At 37.1% G+C, this 23,026-nt stretch overlaps 1 protein-coding gene across 1 annotated transcript in view; it reads right to left on the reverse strand.

The window, feature by feature from the left end:
- The window catches only part of LOC150091432 (leucine-rich repeat serine/threonine-protein kinase 1-like), a 595,643-nt gene that overhangs the window by 69,775 nt on the left and 502,842 nt on the right, over positions 1–23,026 (reverse strand). Inside the window, exon 27 of the mRNA XM_090390319.1 lies at positions 6,043–6,247. Coding sequence (XP_090246445.1) covers positions 6,043–6,247 — 205 coding nt within the window. The remainder of the gene's footprint in view (positions 1–6,042; positions 6,248–23,026) is intronic.

Here is a 23,026-nt window from a genome sequence, read left to right on the forward strand (position 1 = left end):
GAACACCTTCGTGTTATTTTTCTAAAGCAGATTTCTGAAGGTCACTACCATAAAATAATAAAAACAATTTGCACTTTCTGGTTTATTTCTGTTAGTGCAATGTAATTATAAATGGGTAGCAAACTCGATCCTATTGCAATTGTGATGATACCGATAGCTGGAATTCTGTAGAATTTTGCGTTATTATGGTGAAATGTGGTTCCCCATCACTGAAATCTTCAATCATATAAAAAACATAAATAAATTTTCAGAATCTTCTCTTTATTCCTATTTTTTCAGCTTCGTAAAGTTGATACTCCGTATCTCACTTGCACATATTGTGTTAATTTCAAGTTGTGCATGCAGTGTTCTTGGTTATTGATTGCTTATTTTTTTACTATTTTACATTTTACGATAAAAAAAAAAGTCAGTGAACAGAAATATCAATTAGTTAAACTATTAATTAAGTTAGTACATAATTAAATTTATTTTTATTTTGCTAACCTGTAGGAAATATTCTTCTGATTTTCATGCATCATTTAATTTTATTAATTGGAGGAAGTAAAGTGTAAATTTGTGTTCTACATCTTTAATTTTATAGCCTGTGGATAATATTTTTCCTATTTTCGCTTATTAGAATAGCCGTTTAATAGAATTAAAATTCAGTTCGCAAACATGATCACAAACGTGATCTCATTTAACTCGGTTACAAATCGTAAAATGCTGTACATGATGAAGTTTGCCAGGGGTTATAATCTCAGTGCGTTGTACTGTACTGTATATGTGTTTTGTATCTACAAGACTGAAGTTGGACTTACGTACATGAAAAAAAAAAAAAAAAAAAACCGATTAAGTACGTAAGTCGAGAAGTGTCTGTACTTGCTTCCCTCCTCACATAGGTAACTATCCAGTTGAGCTTTGAATTTATTCAAACTATGAGCCTCAACTACCTGAGAGGGTAACTTGTTTCAGCAACCAATGATTCACTGGCTAAAAGAAAACTTCCTACAATCTAGTCTAAACCTCTTCTCTTGTAATTTGAATTTATGTCCAGGAATTTTTTGCAACAATGAAATTTCTGCCTTCCTTCATTTTACTAACCCAACTCAGAGCCTTCTAAACCTCAATCGGGTCTCCTCTGAGGTGCTTGGTAGCCAAGCCCTGTAGTCAACATATTCAAAGTCTTTCCTCATATGGTAGCTCTTTTGAGCCTGATGTCATCATGTGAGTTGCCCACTTCTGGACCCTTTCAAGAAGCTCAATGTCTTTTTTTTTTTTTTCAGATGAGGTCTCCATACTTCAAATATCTAAACAAAACAAGTCTTCTAAACAAGCTTCCATCTTATGGTTTGCCAACTGTTTTTAGTAATTGGTTATCCAGTTTTCTCTCTGATCGCTCACTGAGGATGATGGTAGATGGCTCTCTGTCTTCTAACATCTCCACTAATGCCGGTGTCCCCCAAGGTTCAGTTCTTTCCCCCACTCTTTTCCTGTTGTATATCAATGGCCTTCTTCCATTGACTGGAAATCCTATCCATAGTTTTGCCGATGATAGCACATTGCATTCAACTCTCCATTTTGAGAAACCTTGTCTTGCTCAATCAGCTTCAACTTCTCGAAAATCTGCTACCAATTCCTTAAATGCCGATCTTCAGGCAATTCTCCAGTAGTGCAAAGACAACTTAGTTGATTTCAACCCTTCTAAAACTCAGTCTTGTCTTATATCTCGCAAAAAGGATTCTTCTGCTCCTATGCTTATCTTTAGTGACACTCCGATTTCTAGGCAAAATGATATATCTCTTTTGGGGATTACCCTGACTTCTAATATCTCTTGGCACAAGCACATTACAAATATTGCTTCCTTTGCATCTAAAAAACTTGGTTTTCTCTTTTGCTCTCGGCGTTACTTTTCTTCCAAACAGCTGCTCACTCTGTATAAATCGCAAATTCGCCCTGCCATGGAATATTGTTCCCACATCTGGGGTGGTGCCCCCAAAACCTCTCTCAGGCTTCTTGATTCCATTCAGAAGAGGGCAGTTAGGTTAATTAATGACTCATCTCTAACAGAGTCTCTCCACTCGCTTTCTCATAGACATACTGTTTCTGCTGCATGCCTCTTCTACAGATACTTCCATGGGCACTGTTCTTCTGAATTGGCTTCTATAATTCCCGCTCTCTCTTTCAAAATGGTCCGAACACGTGCCGCCACCAGCCAACATCCATTTACTGTCCAACTTCAAACCCACAGAACCAACTTTTCATCTTCCTTATTTATTCATTCAACTACCGTTTTCTGGAACAACCTTCCTTCATACGTATTTCCTGAAAATTACAATCTACAGAAGTTCAAGTCCAATGTCAACAAATATCTTCTTTCGTCTTCTCAACCTCCAACCCAAGCACGGTACTAAGTACTATAGGTTCTAATAAATAAAAAAAAAATTTTTAAAAAATATGGTATTCCAAATGTGGTTTTACAATTTCATTATAAAGTGGGACTAGGACCTCTACAGTATAATGTTTGATAAACAATCGATAGGACACCATGGGCTTTCCTGGCTGCCTGTTTACACTGCTTAGACAATTTCCTATCTGCTCATATTATAACTCCCAAATCCCTTTCTTCCTCTACTACTCTTAATTCAATCCCATCAAGTGTATAATTTATTTTAGGGTTGCTATTCCCCAAGTGTGAGACCTTGCATTTTGCTGCATTAAAACATAGCTGCCACTTTTCTGACCATTCTTGCAGACTGTTCAAGTCATCCTGAAGGGATGCTGCTTGGTATTGATCATTAACTACTCTATTAATCTTTATCTCATCTGCAAATTTTGACATTACGCCCTTTATCCCTTCGTCAATGTAGTTTATGAAAATCAGAAACAACAGTGGTCCAAGAACAGATCCTTGGGGGAGGGGGGATTCTATTCCTGACACTACACCAATCTGAAGAATATCCATCGATCACAATCATCTGCCTTCTGCCCTGCAGCCACCCAGCAATCCATGTTAGAATTTTTCCAGTAATTCCAACATATTCCAGCTTATACAATAACCTTTCATGAGGGACTGAGTCAAATGCCTTGCTGAAATCGAAATAAACTATGCTAAAATTGCATTTTTAAATCCAATTCATGTGCACCACATGTGTTATTCCAAATGCCATATCTATCTAAATATCCCTGGATTACACTCTTAATCATTGCTTCTAAGGTTTCCCCTACCACTGAAGTTAGACTAACTGGTCTGTGTTACTAACTTCACTCCTAGAACCACCTTTACTGGTGATATGTTGGCACTTTTGCAATCCAAAGGAATCACTGTCGAGTTCACTTGTTCCAAAAAAAGGGACTACCTGTGGACACTGCACTGTTAGAGGCCATGAATATAAAGATTGTAGGAAAATGCAAGAGGCCAAATGTGCCAATTGCAAATCTGTTGGGCTGTCCCATAATCACTCATTGAGGTACCCTAAGTGCCCCATCTATATTAAGGCTGTTAACCAGCTAGATTATGGATATTCTCCAAATCTCCATAGTGATCAAGCTTTGAAGTTCTTACAGTTGAATGTCCAGCAAGCATATGCAGTAGCTGATCTGCTGAAAACAGTTATGGAGGAAAACCAAATTGCCATAGCATGTATCGAGGAGTCCTAAACCTATGGAGGCAGGGTCCAAGGATACCCAAGAACCTAGAGAATTGTTGGAGAAACTACAGATACCATGTGGGCTGCTACAGAAGTCAGAAATAGAAACATTACTGTCATCAAGATAAATAGCCTGTGCACATTACTGGCAGTTTGTGCACAGATTACTCCCCCCCACACTCACTGGGATCACTTTGTACATTAACAATGTACTCCAGACCAAATCAAAGTATAGTCCCTTCTATCAGTACTTTGAAACAGCTCTAAATCAGCTTCCTGGCAGAAAAATTCTAATATCAATGGATTCAAGGTGTAGATCTCCCCTGTGGCACGCCACAAATCATACAGATCAGGAACTTTCAATGGGCAGGAACTGGAAGACTTCATAGCCACAATATCACTTCAAGTGTTAAACCAGCCACACAATCTGCCAATGTACAGCAATACATTGCACGAAAGTGTGACTGACATTATTGTGGCAACACAAGCTATAGCACACAAATTCATAAACTCTCATGTGCAGGAGGCCAGGACCATATCCAACCATTATATAATCTTTCAGCTAGTGTGGCAACTGGATTGAATCTCCCCTCCAATATATGATATTATTTGATATCATATGAAAAGAGCAAACTTGCAGAAATATCAAGAAGCCCTAGGATCCCTCTTATCGGAGATATCCCAGAAGAGAACAATCAGGTCCATCCAAATAAATCCAGGTCAAGAGACTTACAAATACTATTATCAGAGCAGCTGACACCTTCATTAGGAAAAAAAACAACCCAGACCTTATGCAGTTCCCTGGTGGTGCCCAGACTGGATACTCTCTGGCAAAGGGTGAACCAGGCAAGGAAGCATTTCCAGAGATCCAGAACAAATTGGCCGTCAGCCGAGATAAATGCCAAAAGGAAAGCATATCAAAGCTTAAGGAACCAATATACAAGGCTAATAAGAAGGAAATAAAGGACTGCTGGCAAGAACCTGTTGGTACCACTGGTAATGCCAACCCACGGGGAGTAGTTTATCATACTGTTACCAGTGAGCTGCCAAAAGGTGACGTGGTTAACACCACAAACACTGAAGCTGACCAGATTACCAACACCTGGAAGGAAACAGTCAGCAATATTCTCAATGCACTGTCAACATTATGAACTAAAAACAACTATCAAAATCTGGAGATTAAAATGCCTTTCACCCATGAGGAACTATCTGCAGCATTAGACAGAACAAAAAACAATGAATGTCCAGGCAATGACCTAATTAAAATCAAAATGGTAAAAGAACTAGACAAAAGCCATCCATACCATCTCCTATAGCTATTTAATAATTACTTATAAGAAGTGGGAACTTTTCTCACTTCATGGAAACAGGCAAACAAAACCAAAGAAAACCAAAACTTCAGAAAAACTTCCGACAGATCCAAAATCATATAGACTCATTGCGTTGTTGCCAGTTCTGGGCAAGGCATTGGAAAGGCTGTTAAATTAAAGGATCAAATCAAGAAGAAATTCAGACAAATATACCATTAAGAGTAGCGGAAAACAAGCTCAAGATATTGTAATCAAAAAGTAAAATATTTGTCTAAGATGTTTAAGGAGTGTATACAGGTAACCCTTGTACAAAAAGTTGGGTTACGTTTCAAAAGCTAAACAAAAATACGCCTTTTTTTTTTTCTTCGGAAACTTAATTTTTTTTTTAAAATAGTAATATCTAAACCCATCAATTCAAATACTGAGTGCTTTTCCATTTTCTCAATTATTAGTGCTCGGGGACAAACTGTCATATTTGTGGAAATGAAAGATCCTGCAGCAACAGCGGTTTTAATTTCTGTTCATTTTTATTTATGGTTTGGATTGTTGCTTTGTTTAAATTTAAACTTTTTGCAATATATGATACCTTTCACCTTTTTTAACACGTTTCAAAATTTGTATCTTTGATTCTTGTGGTGCTTTAACAACCACAAGTTCAATAGCACAGAACTAACATGGAGATTTCCCCAAAAAATAAAATACGGGGATTCCTCTTGTTTTTTTTTTTGTTTTGCATAATGACTAGCAAGTCAACAGTGGGGATTCACAATAAGAATGGAAATGTTGAAAAATTACACTAACATAATAGCAGGGTTTCTCCTGCACAAAAGCTCAAAGATACCACGTTATGTGAGGTTTTGCGTAATTCTCTAACCATCTTATATAAGTACCGTGTTGTGCGAGGATTGTCGCAATTTATCAGTCGTGTAGAGTGAAACCATGTTGTGGAAGTACCATGTTATACTTCACTTTTACGGTCCATTTTTCTTAAAAAAAAGTATTTTTAATCACCTTTTTGTATTTTAAAATGTGTGAGATTAAATGGCAAACCCTATAATATCAATTTTTTAACTTAAAAAATTTCAAGTATTCACACATACAATTACCATCATTTTGGAGAACTCTAACAATTTGAGTTGATATTGCACTTAACACAGATGCTGAAGTGTGTAGAGATATCACATCTAAAAGGTGCAGAAATTCAGGTGCTGTAGCAATGGAGACAATTTCTGATGTTAAGGGTCTCTCCTGTGGTTGCTGAGACCAGCAGAGTGTCATCAAGTCCAACACATAAGTTGGATAAAGTGTCTCCTAAAATTAAATAAAATTATTTTAATATATATTTTCATTTTACAGTTATACTTTTTATGAAACACACACTTACATAAACACATAGGGCTAGATCGTATGTATAGCTTAGCTTAATTTTCAGCACTCAGCACTCAGAGGTGAGTGCTGAAAATTAAGCTAAGCTATACATACAATCTAGTTATTACATTACAACACATAAGGACTCCTTAAAAAATCAAGACACATAGGGCTTTAAAATAAAAGATATAACAGTTTTAAATGCCAATATTTTTTGATATATTGGGTTGGTATTGGCGTTAAACAAGAAAGATGTGGGAGGAGTTAATATTGTACCCTATCAGAAAAATTATGTGAGTAAGGAGTATACAAACGAGCAGTGTGCTTTTTTTGCGTGAAAAGATTGCAGTAAGCCCAATCTATGTCTGAGATTGGCCTTGAATCACAGGGGGATCATAAGTAAATATGTTTTTATTTGAATAATACACTCCCATGTTCATGTGTTTAGTAGCAACGAACTCATCAATGACAGCACAATATATAAAAAGGCATTCAAAACTGCTGTTTATTTCTTGATGACCCTGCACCCACACATGTATATAACATATATTTTACTAGCTTTACTTCACTTTACTTACTTTAGTGTACATATTTAGCACCTATAAATTTAAAAATGTTACCCCTCATAAATAATATTGGCCAATATATAGGAAAAGAAAACAGAAAATATCATAAAAATATAAAATTCCAAGATAAAAATTGACCAAATAAAATAGAAAGTGATATTTAAAAAATCATAATTTACTACAGGATTACAAATCTGTAACCATAACTATATAACCAAAGATCTGATAACAGAGAAATTCTGTTACTGTAGCAAATACTCAGTATGAACTTTTTGCTAATAAACACCTACATATCCCAGGTGACCTGGATATAGTAGAAGGTGAAGAACTGAGAAGTCTGATGAGATACAGGTTTAAATTTACAAGTAGGCTATTTACAAAACCCATATAATGTAAGAAAGAACTCATATAATGTAAGAAAGAAAACATATAAAGTAAGAAAGAAGTTATATTATGATTTTTTAATGTTCAGCTTAAATTGGTTTTTGGGTATAATCTGCCTATAGAATGCTTTAATAACTGGATTAGAATTATTCTAAATTATATTACCAAAGAAATAAGAAACTGCATAATACATGAACAATCAGATGATTTTAAATGCATACAACCATTAAATGACAAATCAAAGAGTTACAAGATAAATGTATAATTATGAGAGTAGATAAAACTACAAAACTTCTCCATTTACTATAAAAAGTTTTCATGCAGAAATACTTAAAAATAAAATATCCAAAAGTGACATATACAAAGAAGTTAATAAAGAAACTCCCCAACTTACGTATGGGTTGCGTTCCATGGAACTCTACGTTAGTTGGAATTTTCCCCATGCTTGTGCAGCATTCGCAATTGTGCTCAATGCATTGATTGAATCAAAAAAGAAATGTTCAACGAACATGTAAATAGAATTATTTATTGTATTGATTTAATTTTTTATCTCATGCACAGGAAAAATTACAAAAGCGTGCAATTTAAAAAAATCTCAAAATTATAAAATTACAAAAAAAGAGAGAAAACAGGCATAGCATCAGTAAGTTTACCCCTTGAGCATCATTGCCAGAATCAACGTCTTCAGCTGATAAGTACGGCACTGCGGAGATTTAGAGGGGGCCGGCCGCTCAACCTTACAAAAAAACATTAATGGATGACTGGATGGTGGCTTTATTCTTTTCATTGTAAATTTATTTGTAGCAAGCAAGCATATCATTCACTCCTCTGATAACTTTTAAGAATCGTTCGCTGTCAGGATCCATCTTCTCAAACCTCGCCATTGACGATGCAATTTCACAAAATTCCACTGCCATCTCTCTCTCTGGCGCCTCCATAGCCAGGTGGGCAGGAGCGGCAGTGCGTAGCACACACTTCTTGATTAGACCGGGGTTCGAGCCCGTGACCACCAAATACAGAGGATGCGGAAAGGTCAGGGAATGACCACCGCATATCCCTAGAGCAATATGGCCTTAGTTGTTAATGCTCTTAAAAACCAAATAACAATAACAACTGCCATCCCTCTGGTGATGAAGCGTCTCGGCTCTTCATTTGGTTCATCTTGAGCTTCGTCAGCATTTTCTTCTTTCACTATCGCTGCCTATAAGTCAATAAATTCTTAGTTAGATAATTCCTTCTCTTCTTCCTCTATTAACTCCTCCACGTCTTTAGCATCAACCTCCAACTGAGGTAGCTCTGCAACATTTACAATCTTATATGTAACTTCTTTATATGATTCGTCTTTCTCCAATCCTTCAAAGCCTTTTACATGCCACAGGCATATTTTCTTCATTGTGCCATTTAAACAACTTTTAGTAATTTCAGCCCAGGCCTTATTAATGTTTAAGATGGTGTGGTAAATATTGTAAGATTTCCAAAAATCTCTTAAAGTAAAATTTTTCTCACCATCTACTGCAGCAATGCCTGAGCAAATGTTGTGTGTAAATAGTATGCTTTTAAATTAGAAATAACACTGATCCATACATTGGATGAGTGAAGTCGTGTTTGGCGGTAGAAATATAACTCTCACGTTCGAATTGAAATCAACTAGATGTGTAGGATGTCCAGGAGCATTATCTAATAGAAGCAAAATCTTGAAAGGAACATTGTTGTCTTACAATATCTTTCAACTTCGGTGATGAGCAGCATTTAAACCAATCCTTAAAGAGAGAGAGATATTGTTATCTATGCTTTGGTTTGATTGGAAATGAGATACTTAATAATCACTGTAATACGTAAATAGGTATGAAGAGAAGTTTCTGAAAATTTGTTTTTTATGATTGGATAGGGTTGCTTTATTGATGCCCTTAAATGCATGAGGATTTCCAGAATGGTGCACAAGCAGTGGTTTTAATCTGTAATCTCCTGCTGCATTAGCCCCAAGCATGAGCGTGGCCCTATCTTTTGAAGCCTTGAAACCTGGCATTGTCTTTTCCTCTTTGGCAATGTATGTTCGATCTGGAATTTTTTTCCAATACAGGGCAGTCTCATCAACGTTAAAAATTTGCTATTAAAAATTTGAATAGCCGCCTTTATCAATAATTTTTTTCAACACATCACAAAATTTCTCTGCAGCTGCAGAATCGGCACTGGCAACTTCTCCGCATACTTTAATGTTGTGAAAACCAGCACGATGCTTGAACCTATTAACCCCTCCATTGCTTGCCATGAACTTGGGTTGGGGTTCACTGTACTTATCCTTAATATCTTTATAAATACTTGTTGCTTTTGCTTGAATGGTCATTAGACTCAGGAGCACTCGCTTCTGAATCTGATTTTCCATTCATATTATTATTAGCTTTTTCATCTTTGATATAGCACCTGAACACTGTTTTGTGGTCACTGTTGATCTTAAATGCATTGATCCTTTACATGTTCTTTTATTTGCACACTGTCCCTTAAAATAGTATTCACTGTTAAAGCAGCGAGACCTAATTCCATGCAATAGATGACAAACTTTGTCCTGCTTCGTACTTGTTAATCATTTTCATCTTCATTTCTAAATCAATTTTGTTTTGTTTCCTGGCACTACCACCACTTGCATTTTTTGTTGGTTGTTTTCCCTTCATCATTGTAATACGTAAATAGGAATGAAGAGAAGTTTCTGAAAATTTGTTTTCCAATATCCAAGACTTTTACATATCCAAAACTAACTAGTGTCTTGTGGACACTAGTTAGTTTTGGATATGTGACCAGTGGCAGGAAGAGTTATTTATACTAAGGTGATTCCTAGTAAGACTGAAAAGATATTAAAAAAAATATATAAAAATTTAGACAGCGCTTGGATAATTAACAGTAACAATGAGGTAGTAAGACTTATAAAAGATAATCCTAGCACTGGAAAGATAGAAACATGTGACTGATAACCTACCTTCTGTCCCTGTAGATAAACTTAAAAATGTACTGTACACCTATTTTTAAAAAAATACACAAAATTAGAAAAGAACCAATGGAGAATGTATGAGGCGTGATCAAACAAGTTGGGAACAGAACTAATATTTGGAAAATGAAAGCTTATTGGTTATTCACATGGATTTCATTTAGAGTAGTCTCTCGACATTGATTATACCATATACTGATTCTAACATTTCTGGAAGGATTCCTGATAAGCTTCTTTTGAAACTGCTAGTAGCTACTATGTCATATTCTGAATAATAATTTCTTAAATCATTGCAAATCTGAGACCTTTCAAGTGACTTTAAGCTTTTGTGGGGGGGGGATCACCGTAAGGCAAATTTGGTGAGTATGACAGATTAGGGGACCATACTAATGGAATACTTCACAAAAATTCTTGAATGGAAAGGAACAAGTGTGCACATGAATTGGTGTAATGCAAGTGCCAATTCCCTGTAGCTCATTTTACTATACTTTTTCTTCTTCACCCTTTTTTTTTTTTTTTTTTGGAATAGCATTGCACAATCACCATAGAACTGTTTTGTAGTCATCATCATCATCATCAGCCATTTTCAATCCACTGCAGGATGAAGGCCTCTCCAGCAACTTTCCAGTTCCTTCTGTTTTGAGCACTGGCCATCCATTTACTACCCAAAAACTCATGAATTTCATTTATCCTTCTCTGCCTTTGTCTTCCAGGTTTTGTAGTATTTATAGTAAAAAAAATATGATAAGTGTGAGCTTTACATTTGATCAAGATTATCTTGCTTTTTTTTAGTCTTGGAGAAGAAAAAGTTTAACATGACTTTGTTTATGAATTATAACCACATACACATGAATCATTACCAGTAATGATTGAAGAAATGAAGTGTAGATCATAAGCAGCATATTGACAAAGGTCATGACACATGAGAACTTGCTGCTCTCTGTGTTCATCAGTGAGGATGAGAAACATCTTAGCTGAAATGCAACACATTCCTAAACCTTGTGTTAAAGTTGAGTGCTATGTCCCATAAGAAATACCACCATTTAATAGCAACTTTCAAGATAGTTAAACATCAGTCACTCCTGATCAGATCATGAAAAAGAGTGACTGGATCATTGGTTTTTGAAGATGAATGGCAGAAAGAGTAAGGAGCATCTCCAATGGACAAGCAGCTCACTTTAAAACTCTGTCAACCACTGAAAGTATCTGAATGACATACATCATATTCTCTGAAAGCTGTTTTTATTTTTGTCTGTCTGTATATCTAAGAGTATGTCAGTCAAACATTTTTCCCTAATTTGAAAGAAACATTGATATAAATTCACAGCTTAGTAAAATCCGGTAATTTTAAAATGTAATGAAACAATAAAACACTTTAATTCATATGCTAATTCAGAGTGATTGTAGATAAAATGGTGATTCATACATTACTAGCTGAATCACCAAATATGTGATGACAAGCTGCAACTTGCTACAATGTCATAGTTTCAATATAAAATGTCAGTCCTGAAATTTTGATCATAATTTGAGTGTACACATGGAGTGTATATATATATATATATATATATATATATATATATATATATACACACACACAGTAGAACATCAATTATCCGTCAGGGTAATCGAATAGACAGATAATAGAATATCTCTCTATACATTAAAAAAGTTTTCCTCCTAGTGATATTTATTCGAGCTAATGGGAAAAGAGGGTGAAGCAATTACATCACTACAAATGCAATTAATTATTGACAACTGCCTCCATAATGTTCACCAACCTCGTGCACATACTACCATTTGATGTTCCATTGTAACGTTTTTTGTATATACAGATAATAGAATCTCTCTCTATACATTAAAAAAGTTTTCCTCCTAGTGATATTTATTCCAGCTAATGGGAGAAGAGGGCGAGGCAATTACTTTTGTATATAGTATTCGTAAATATTTTAAATATTTGTATAGTTTGTAAATATTTCAATTAAATATTTTAGTCCTGATCTTTCAGATGCAACAATATTCCTCATGCATTATGAAACCCTAAGCAAAAGGCCTTTTTCTAAGTGACCTATGTAAATAATTACATGGGTCATTTCCTGATTACATATCGATCAGTGCGTATTGACAGGTGTGTAGAAAAGATTTGACTTACTCCGTATATCTCTACATTTTATGTAGAAAAGCGAGCAGGGGACGAAGCCCCCTAGTGTACATTAAAAACATTATACAGTGGTACCTTGGTTTGCGAGCATAATTCGTTCCAGAAACGTGCTCGTAATCCAAAGCACTCTTATATCAAAGCAAATTTCCCCATAGGAAATAATGGAAACCCAGATGATTTGTTCCAAAACTCAAAAATATTCATACGCTGTAAAAATGATTAATACAAAATACATACATACCTTTTTATATTTTTAATATTTAAATTTAATATACATCAAGCAATGAATTTATTAATTATTGGGTAGGGCGACTTTCACTGTCACTGCTATCTGTTGACTTTTTCTTTTTGTGCGACTTTAACAAGGAACCTATCCAATTACACTTGCTTTTGCCTCCTTTTAAGGATTTCACGGAAATATGACATTGCATTGTCGTTAAACAGATTCATCGCTCGCACTGCCACAGCCGTATTCGGGTGGTGCTTTTCTACAAAATTTTGCACTGATTCCCACATTTTACACACCTCCCTAATCTCATTTGAAGAGAGGGATGTCTCCATTTTTTCCTCCTCCTCAGACGAGATCTCCTCCATAACCTCTTGCTCGCGATGCAGATTCATCAGTTTCCTCCACCAGCTCTTGAATGTTGTCCTTATTCACCTCCATTCCCATGGTCGTCCTCAAGGACACAATTTCATCGACAACTGGCAGCTCCTGTTCATGAGCAAACCCCTCAACGCAATCAGATCACAGTTTTCTCCAAGCAGAATTGAGGGTTCTCTTGGTGATCCCATCCCAGGCTTTATAGATGATCTTGAGGCAGTTTACGATGTGGAAATAATTTTTCCAAAACTCTCGGAGGGTAAAGTTAGTTCCTTCGGTCACCTCGAAGCATTGCTGAAATAGTGCCTATTTCAGCTGGACCTGCTGATCCATGGGCTGCAGTAATGGAGTAGTGTTGGGAGGAAGGAACTTGACCTTAATGAACTCTAATTCTTCCAGTAAGTTGTCCTCAAGGCCTGGAGGATGAGCAGGAGCATTATCCATAACCAGCAAGACTTTGAGCGGCAGTTTTTTTCCTAAAAGGTATTTCTTCACTGTAGGACCGAAGACCTCGTTGATCCACTCAACGAACAAGATACGAGTGACCCAAGCCTTGCTGTTGGACCTCCACATAACGTCTAATTGGCTCTTCTGCACTTTGCATTTCTTGAAGGCTCGTGGATTCTCAGAATGATACACGAGCTGGGGCTTGACTTTCAAATCACCGCTTGCATTAGCACACAGTAAGAGGGTGACCGAGCAGTGCATTCTCTTCTGCTGTAATGTAAATCTTCTGTGGCATCTTTTTCCAAAAAAGCTCTGTCTCATCGCAATTAAAAACTTGCTGCGGCAGGTAACACTTGGAAACCATGATCTTCTGGAACTCGGCAAACGAATGCCTCAGCTGCCTTAGCTTTCGAACTTGCAGCCTCTCCGTGCCTCACAACACTATGGATGCCACTTCTCCTCTTAAAGTTATCAAACCATCCCCTGCTCGCCTTGAAGTCTTCTTCGTTTTCTGTAGATGTACCTGGCAGTTTACTTACGAGGTCAGTGTACAAGGCCTTTCCCTTCTCACAGATCAAGTTCTCGGTCACAGTATCACCTGCTAGTTGCTTCTCGTTTATCCACACCAAAAGCATATTTTCTACATCTTCCAGAATACGTGGCCGTTGCTTTGATATTCTCGTGACTCCTTCTGCAACATCTATTCCCCTTAGTTCTTCTTTCTTTTTTTAATACTGTGCAAATCGTTGACGTAGACTTCTTATAAAACCTTGCGATGGCGGCCACTTTCATACCTTGTTCGTGCTTCCCGATGATTTCCTTCTTAATTTCTACAGTAATCATCTCCTTCTTCTTACCGCCTTCCTTTTCAACCCTTTTTTTCAATGGGGCCATTTTCGTAGTGTACAGTTAATAAAGAACAGTCACTACACTTGAACACAAAATAAAAAAGTGCTTTATGCACATACACGTGGTCACACTGCTATCACGGATGTTGACTACAATTTGGCTACAAGGTGACTGTATACAAATGAGGTATGCCGACTGAGACCGAGCATGTGAGATGATTACCCGATCAGCATGTGATCATGTGACGCTCGGCAGTCAATTTTTAGGGAATAAAGCACAATTACAAAATGAGGAGGCACCCTTGATACACATAAACAAAGCTGCGCGTGTGTAGCAACTGAATAAACAACACCGTAAAGCCAGAGATACACTATTAACACCTCACATTTTACTAAAGCACATTTCTGGGGGTTACTACCATAAAACAATAAAAACAATTTCCAGTTGGGTTTCTACTAGTGGAATCTGTTATAAACTGGTAGTAAACTCGATCTAATTGCATTTGCGATTATACCGATAGCTGGAATTGTGTTGGTTTTTACATTATTATGGTGAAACGTGTTCCCCCTTCACTGATCTAAAAAAACATAAATACATTTTCAGATTCTTCTCTTCATTCCTATCGTGTTGCGTTCGGTTGGGGTGATTCTGCGTTCGACTGCCATTTCTTGTAAACACAAAGGCGAATCGTGCATAAGCGAATTCGGTTCGTGTTATATACGACATCGTTCTTCTATTTATAAATTGTGTATGATCGAATTCGTGTAGTGTAAACACGTGTTATACGAGGACTGACTGTACTCATATTGCAAGACCTCACTCGTTTATCAAGTTAAAATTTATTAAAAATTTTTGCTCGTCTTGCAAAACACTCACAGAAAAGGTACCACTGTACATATAATAGATTGGGTCATCTAACTTTTTATTATATAATATATAACCTAATGAAATTTAATTAAACTCTAATTATTATTTATTTTTTACCGGGCATCAAAAAATAACAGTACATGTAGATATCTATACACATATCAATTTTTAATATTTCGACTTACATTGGTCTAGTAATGTCATAAAAAAATTTAAAAGAAAACAATATCACATAATTAAATTTCTTTTCTAAAACAGTCAGTCAATTTCTTTTGTTTCATTGCCCCTCGAGCCTTTTGGCAATGTTCCGAATTTTACGCAAAAATAACACTTGCGTAGCATCTGCTTCTTCTTGAAGCAGACGCTACGCAACCACTCAATGCACTTTGACAACATAGTTTCAGCTTCACAGTAGCTAATTATGTTTTGTTGTTTCATCAGTGGCAGCTTTTTCTTCTTCTTCAGTTTCAAAATCATCTGAAATTGTCATTCCTCTTTGCACAATTTCATTGTCGTCTAAAATTTTGCATCCAGCCAATCATTTACTTCCTCCATTGAAATATTTTTAAAACCGGGAACATTCGAACACTGCAATATTTCAGTTTCTTTTGGAATGGTGTCTGTATGACTTGAATATATTTCTGGCCACAACTTATTCCAGCTTCTTTGTATTGTTTGAACTGGAACATCATTCCAGGCATCAGCGACATTGAAAATTGCATATTTTACAGTATAGCTTTTCCAAAACTGTACCACATTTAGTTTATTTTCTGCCGAAACAAGTTTTTGAATGAATATTTTGCGATAATGATGTTACATACTCTCGGTCACACCATCAGTTGAATGAGAGATGTTGTGTTTGCTGGCAGAAAGTGGCATGATATTTTGCCATCATTGCTTTTAAAATCATATATGTGTATGGGATGAGTAGACGCATTGTCCATCAGTAGCATTGCATATTGTGGTAAACCTTTTGATGCCAAATGTGATATTACACATGATACAAATATTTTATAAAACCACTCATGAAATATATCTTGGCTCATCAATGCATTGTTTTGTGAGAAATATTTAACTGGCAAAGCATTTAAATTAATATTTTTAAATGATCTAGGCATTTTTGGATTTCCTATAACAACCAAAGGCAATTTATGACTACTGCTGGCATTAGTACATACCATTATAGTGAGGCAATCTTTTTGCATCTTATATCCTGGTACCATATGTTTAGTCATTGAGGCCAGTGTCTTTTGGGGCAGTGCCTTCCAGTTAAGGCCTGTCTTATCACAGTTGTATATTTGGTCTTTAACCAAACTTCGATCAGCTATTTCCTTCTGTAGTTTTTCAGGAAAAACAGAAATTGTAGCTCTATCTGTACTTAGCTTCTCACCCTGTATCGACAACTGTCAAATACCATGGCAAAACTTAGATTTTTCCAACCATCTGATGCTAGCCTTGAATGAAGGATCTCCACCTAGTTTTTTTATTGATTTCAATGGCTTTTTCCATTATTATAGGTCCTGACAAATGGAATTCCTTGGCTACATTTTTGAACAAAATATTGAAACACTGTAGTATCCAACTGTTCATATTTAGTAAGCTTCATTGTTTTATGACTTTTAACATTACCGTCAGTGGTTTCCATTTTCGACACATGGTTTTCAATTTTGTCTACATCATGCTTTATATCACTTACTGCTGTTCTTTTTATTCCATAAACCGATGCTATAATTGTAGCACTTTCACCCTTTCTCAGACGATTATTTCAATTTTTTGTGATAATCCCAACACTACTTGCTTATGTTTCTCTGTCATTTCAATGGGTTTACTAAATAAAAATTATTAAAATATGAAACAAGAGGTTAAAGTACGACCGTATACAGCGAGTTGCAAACAAAGATTGAGTGACACGTGGCGCCAATATCACAATGCATTACAGCATAGTACGGTTAAGTGATGATTAATAGAGACTGATGGTAAATAGGATGACAGACAATCAAAGTTCTACTGTATTCACTCAGTGATCGCTGAATTATGATGCATTATGACCACCCCATCCATAATGGACTATACTGCATAGCTCGCAGTATAAAATGCCAAACAGCTTCCTGCATTATAGAAGTGGTAATTTGCATCTGGTTGTGCAAGTAAGAGTGTAAAGAAACAGATATCACAGAGTTTCAAAAGGACACGAGCTCATGCATTGGGTGCTTCCATATCAGAAACAACACATCTTGTGCCAGTTGCCCACAGTCCACTGTGGTTAAGGTGTACAAAGAATGGGTCAAACACTGCACCCCGACAGAACTGTAAAGGATCACATAAGGTGGATCTTTGTGGTGAGCAAAGAGTGCAGTGCATTGTACAGACTGAACAATAGATTACTGTGTGACAGTTGAGATTGAAATACAGTATTGGAAGTGCAAGAACAATATCCCAAATGATGATGCGCCCCACACTCAGGCATATAGAGTTCCACAGCAAAAAACCCAAGAGACACCCTCTCCTCACTGATGATCACTCTTGGCGGCTAATGCTGTGTGTGTGTGTGTGGTGTCCAGGGCCGGATTTACGTATAAGCAAAATAAGCAGTAGCTTAGGGGCCCCAGAAAAAATCCCATAATCGAAATTTTAAATTTTTTCACGTATATGAAAGACACATACCCTAATACCAAGTTCAATCACGAAGAGCTGTACCATCTTATATGCCAGGACAACATTTTTCTAGCATTTCCGAACATTGAAACGATTTTACGTTTGTATTTAAGTTTGATGATATCGAACTGCACTGGAGAACGATTGTTCAGTAAACTGAAAAGAATAAAAAACTATATGCGCACGATTATGTCTCAGGAAAAATTAGTCGACTTAAGTATTCTGAGTATGGAACACGATAAGCTGCGAACTCTTTGCTTCAACGATATAATCGACCAATTTTCCACCATCAAAAGTAGAAAAAAAATGTTATAATGATTTTGATGTGAATGAATGTATTTAAATGGGAAATACAATATATATTTTTAACTTTGTAAGTAATTTTTTTCTTTGTCGCATATGTATTTATATTGGTCTTATTCATGTTCCTCCCTCACACGGCGATGCCACCCTACAGCGCATCTTCTCAAACTGTTTAGTAAAGGAAACCCTGACCATAACTGAGAACTTCCTCCCGTCCGATCATGTTCCGATTGCTGCGATGATATCTATGCAGGCACCTAAGGATGAACGTAGAAAAGTACAAACTACAAACACTGTCAGGAGAATATACAATCCCAAATACATCAACATTGGAAAAGTTACTACCCTTTTCCAACTTTACCCATGGAACATACTGGCTGAGCTTAACATAAATGAGGCTGCCTACTGGCTTTCGAGATGGATGGAATTCATTACAAGGTCTGCAATGTCCAAAACTTGCATCCTAAGTCCCCACTCAAAGCCATGGTGGAATGACTTCCTGACCAAGGCCTTTAGGGAAAAACAGGCAGCCCATGCCTCTTACAAGAAGTCGCCTTCACAAGAGTCATACACCAAATTTTCCAAAGCAAGGATGGATTTCCAGAAGAGGAAACAATTTTCTATTGACAATTTCATGAATGGCCGGCTATCCAGGGGAAAACGTGTGTGGTCCACTAGTCATACTTGCACCCCTCTATCTTTTGATGTCCAGGAATGGTGTGAGCATGTGCTCCGTATTAAGCGAGATCACCGTGAGTCCGAAGCATATCCTTGGAACGAAGCGTTTAACATTTCTTCACCTACTAGTAATACAGAAATTTCCGAAGAACAACTAATAAAAATAATAAATTCTCTACCTGACAAGTCCACCATAGGAATTGACGCAATACCTCTTTTTAGTCTAAAAATTGCTTCTTATTTCATCAGCAAAGAGCTCACTCAACTCTACAACAAAGTTCTCAAATTTGCACAGGTACCTTCAAGCTGGTTATCATACAGAGTCGTGGCAGTTCCGAAAAAGCCTCATGCGAAAAGACCGGCTGACTTCAGGCCAATATCAATTGCCTCTCCCTTCCTGAAATGCCTCGAGAAGTGCATCTATAATGATGTAGCACTCGCAATCTTTGCGCATAGGCCAGAACATACCCATTATGCCATGCCTAATAGATCTACCGTAACCTGCCTACAGTCATTATCACAGAAAATACTTCAGGCCTGGAATGACAACGAAGATCTTCACACCATTTTTCTGGACATGAAAGCTGCTTTCGACTCAGTCCAGATAACACCCCTTCTTGCCTTACTTGAAAGATTCTACGGGATATCCAGAAATATGCTCGAGATCCTTAATAATTTGCTATCTAGGAGAATGCTTCACTTCAAAGGTGATGGCATTACAGTCACTAAAAGCGTCGAAGTCGGGATCCCACAAGGTGGTTGTCTCTCAGCCTTGTTATCGTTCCACTAATGGATCAAATTCCAGCCTTCCTATCGTATGCTGATGATATTGTTTGCTACTTGCCATGCAAACACCAACATGGCGTTTGCCATGCAAACGCCATGTTGGTGATGCACAAGAAAGACAAACTGCCTCTGAATCTGTAAACAGCTACCTAAATACATTCTATAAGTATGCTAAATTTTTTGGCCTGTCAGTCAATCCAGAGAAGTCAAACTATCTCATCTTTACGCCAAGTCGAATGACTTCTACTGATACTGCATCTTCTCTACTTCCGGAATTGGCAGGAAAGGTCCTGACTCCCACAGACGGCGTCAAATTTCTAGGAGTAATCCTTGATGCCAACCTCACATATAAAAAACAAATCCAAGCACAGTATTCCAAAGCCCTAAGAGCATTCTGGGGAATGAAAATTGATCTGTGCAAAACGCACAATAAGAAAATAATCAAGAAGTACCTTGCAACTTACTTCTGTAGTGTGCTCTCCTATGCCGTGGAGGTTTGGTCGGCGGCACCACCCATCAGCCTCAGGAAACTATGGGCCTCGAATTCTGGGTGCTGAAGTGGGCCAACTTGTGGTCGCACCAGAACTACACAACATCTAAATCTACTCTCTGTTGCAACCTGCAATATACGCCCATAGTCCACAGAGCCCATGTGCTAAAAATAAAGTCATTCCTTCATCTGTGCTCAGCTAAGCAGGATCACATCAACATCTGGAACACGGTTGGTTGGCGTTTGCCAGGCAGACATCTCCGTAGTACTCCCTCCCTGTGCTCAAGGCTCCAGCGGTTACAGAATTTCAGGAGACACTTCCCTAATGTGACTCTGGACACTCTCAACTCGCTCAACATCGACATCGACCTGTGGACATTTGTGTAAGTGCCGATCTTAGCTAGCCGATGTCATTTCATGTTCTGCTCAACTTGTAGTCCGTTTTCGCTGTAATTACTACTTCATTCATTTTACATTCTGATTATCATCTTTGCTTTGATCTATTAATTATTATATAGTTATTATTATTATTATTATTATTATATATACATATATATATATATTTTTTTTTTTATATAAAACAAAATCACTTGTATAAGCAACAAATTGTAAGATTCCTCTGGATTTCTGTGTACAGAATCATTATTGTATAAAATTTATGTTAATAAAGAATCTTATTATTATTATATATAAAGAGATAATAATAAGTATATTTTTTAGATTTTTAAAAATTAAACTTTGGGGGGGGGGCAAACTTTGTGCTTAGGGGGCCCCGCAATACCTAAATCCGGCCTGATGGTGTCAACAACACACTGGTTGGACATTCATGGACACTGGAGGACTAGAAAAAAGTGTGCTGGTTGGATGAGACCAAATACTTGGTGTAACATGCAGATGGATGCCTTTACATGTGATGCAAGCAACATGAGTCCATGGACCCATCAAACATAGTGCCCACTATCAAGGCAGGTGATGATGGTTGCTTAACATTGGACATGTTTGGCTGGCAAGAACTAGGACTCCCGGTGCGTATGGACCAATGGTTCACTGGTGAGGTCTACTGGCAGCTCTTAGAATACCATGTGCACCTTGCCATATTGCAATTTTTCTTAGACACAAATAGATTCTTCCAAGATAATAATGTGCTATGTCCTCACACCCGCACTGTGCATAAGTGGTTTGAGGAACACAAGTGAAAACATCACCCACCTTGAATGGCCTCTAAATTTGCTTGACCTCAATCCAAATGAACACCCTGTGGAATGTTTTGAAATGGGAAGTGAAGCATATGGACATGAAAGTGTCATCTACTGTCACTGTGGAAAGCTTGCAAGCAAGCAATAATGACTCCAAGATCCCTATAGACATTTTCAGACAGCTAGTGGATTCAAAGCCTAGGCAAATAGTGACCCAACATGGTATTAGTAAGGTGGTCATAATTCGGTGATTGCTCAGTGTATATATATATATATATATATACACAGCTCTTAGATATACAATTTTTACAAAAGTTAAAGGATAAATAAAAAAAAAAAAATGAGCTCCACTTTCAGATAATATCATTACCATCTCAAAGGTAGTTCATAAGCTTACAGAAAACAAGAGAATAGTTTCAATTCATATTTTTTAAAAAAATTATTATTTTTTTTTTAATGAAAACCCCAAACACAGAAGGTATTCAAACCTATAGTACTAGAATCATGAATCAGCTAAAGGTTCAGAAGACAGAGGATACTTCATAACATTAGACTGGAATTTTTAAAGATTGTAATTTTGGGGAAATACACATCAAAAAAGGTTGTTCTAAAGAACAGCCACAGACGGGATAAACAAAGGAGAGAAAGAATCGGTTCTATGAGTTTGGAGTTGGACAGAGAATGAATGCTAATTGGTTGCAATATGCATTTGGACGTGTCAAAGAGAGCAGAGTAATGCCAATTCAGAAAAGTAAACCCATGGAAGTATCTACAGAAAAGGCAAGCAGCAGAAACTAAATTACAGCAGCGAGACTTTGTAAGAGATCGGCCATTAATTAACCTGACATTCCTCTTTTGAATGGAATCTAAAAGCTTGAGAGAGGTTCTAGAGGGGACCACACCAGATGTGGTGCCTCCGTAGCCAGGTAGGCAGGAGCAGCTGTGCATAGCACACACTTCTTGATCAGACCAGGGTTCGAGACCGTGACCACCAAATACGGAGGATGCGGAAAGGTCAGAGAATGACCACCGCATATCCAGGGAGCAATATGGCCTTAGTTGATAATGCTCCTAAAAACCAAACAAACAAACAAACTCCAGATGTGTGAATTATTTCATGGTATGATGAATTTGAGATTTGTACAGAGTCAGCAGCGCCTCAGTAGCCAGGTGGGAAGGAGCAGCAGCAGCAGTGCGCAGCACACGCTTCTTGATTAGACCGGGGTTCGAGCCCATCACCACCAAATACGGAGGATGCGGAAAGGTTAGGGAATGACCACCGCATATCCCGGAGCAATATGGCCATGGTTGCTAATGCTCCTAAAAACCAAATAACAAACAAACAACAGAGTCAGCAGATGTTGGAAGAAAAGTAATGCCAAGATCGAAAAACAGAAAGCCCAGTTTTTTTGTTTTTTTTATATATATGCAGAGGAAGTAATATATGTGATGTGCTTATGTCAAGAGAGATTAGAAGTCAGAGTAATCCTTAAGACAGATATGTGATCTTGATTAGAAATCTAGGTATTGATGAAAAAGAGCAGAAGCAGTAGACTTTTTTTTTGGTAGAACCGAAACAAGTCCAAGTTTTAAAACTGAAGTTAACAAAGTTTTCTTTGCCATATTGGAGAATTATTTGCAGACTATTATCTCAAGTATCCAACATTAATTTCTTAAATTAATGTTTGATATTTGAGAAGTTGAAAGTGTACACACATGAAATTGTTTCTCAAACTGCAAGGTGGAATTTAGTATGCTA

Source organism: Mastigoproctus giganteus, chromosome 1 (assembly GCF_048544385.1).
Source record: "Mastigoproctus giganteus isolate SK-2022 chromosome 1, ASM4854438v1, whole genome shotgun sequence".
NCBI classification, from domain to species: Eukaryota; Metazoa; Arthropoda; class Arachnida; order Uropygi; family Thelyphonidae; genus Mastigoproctus; species Mastigoproctus giganteus.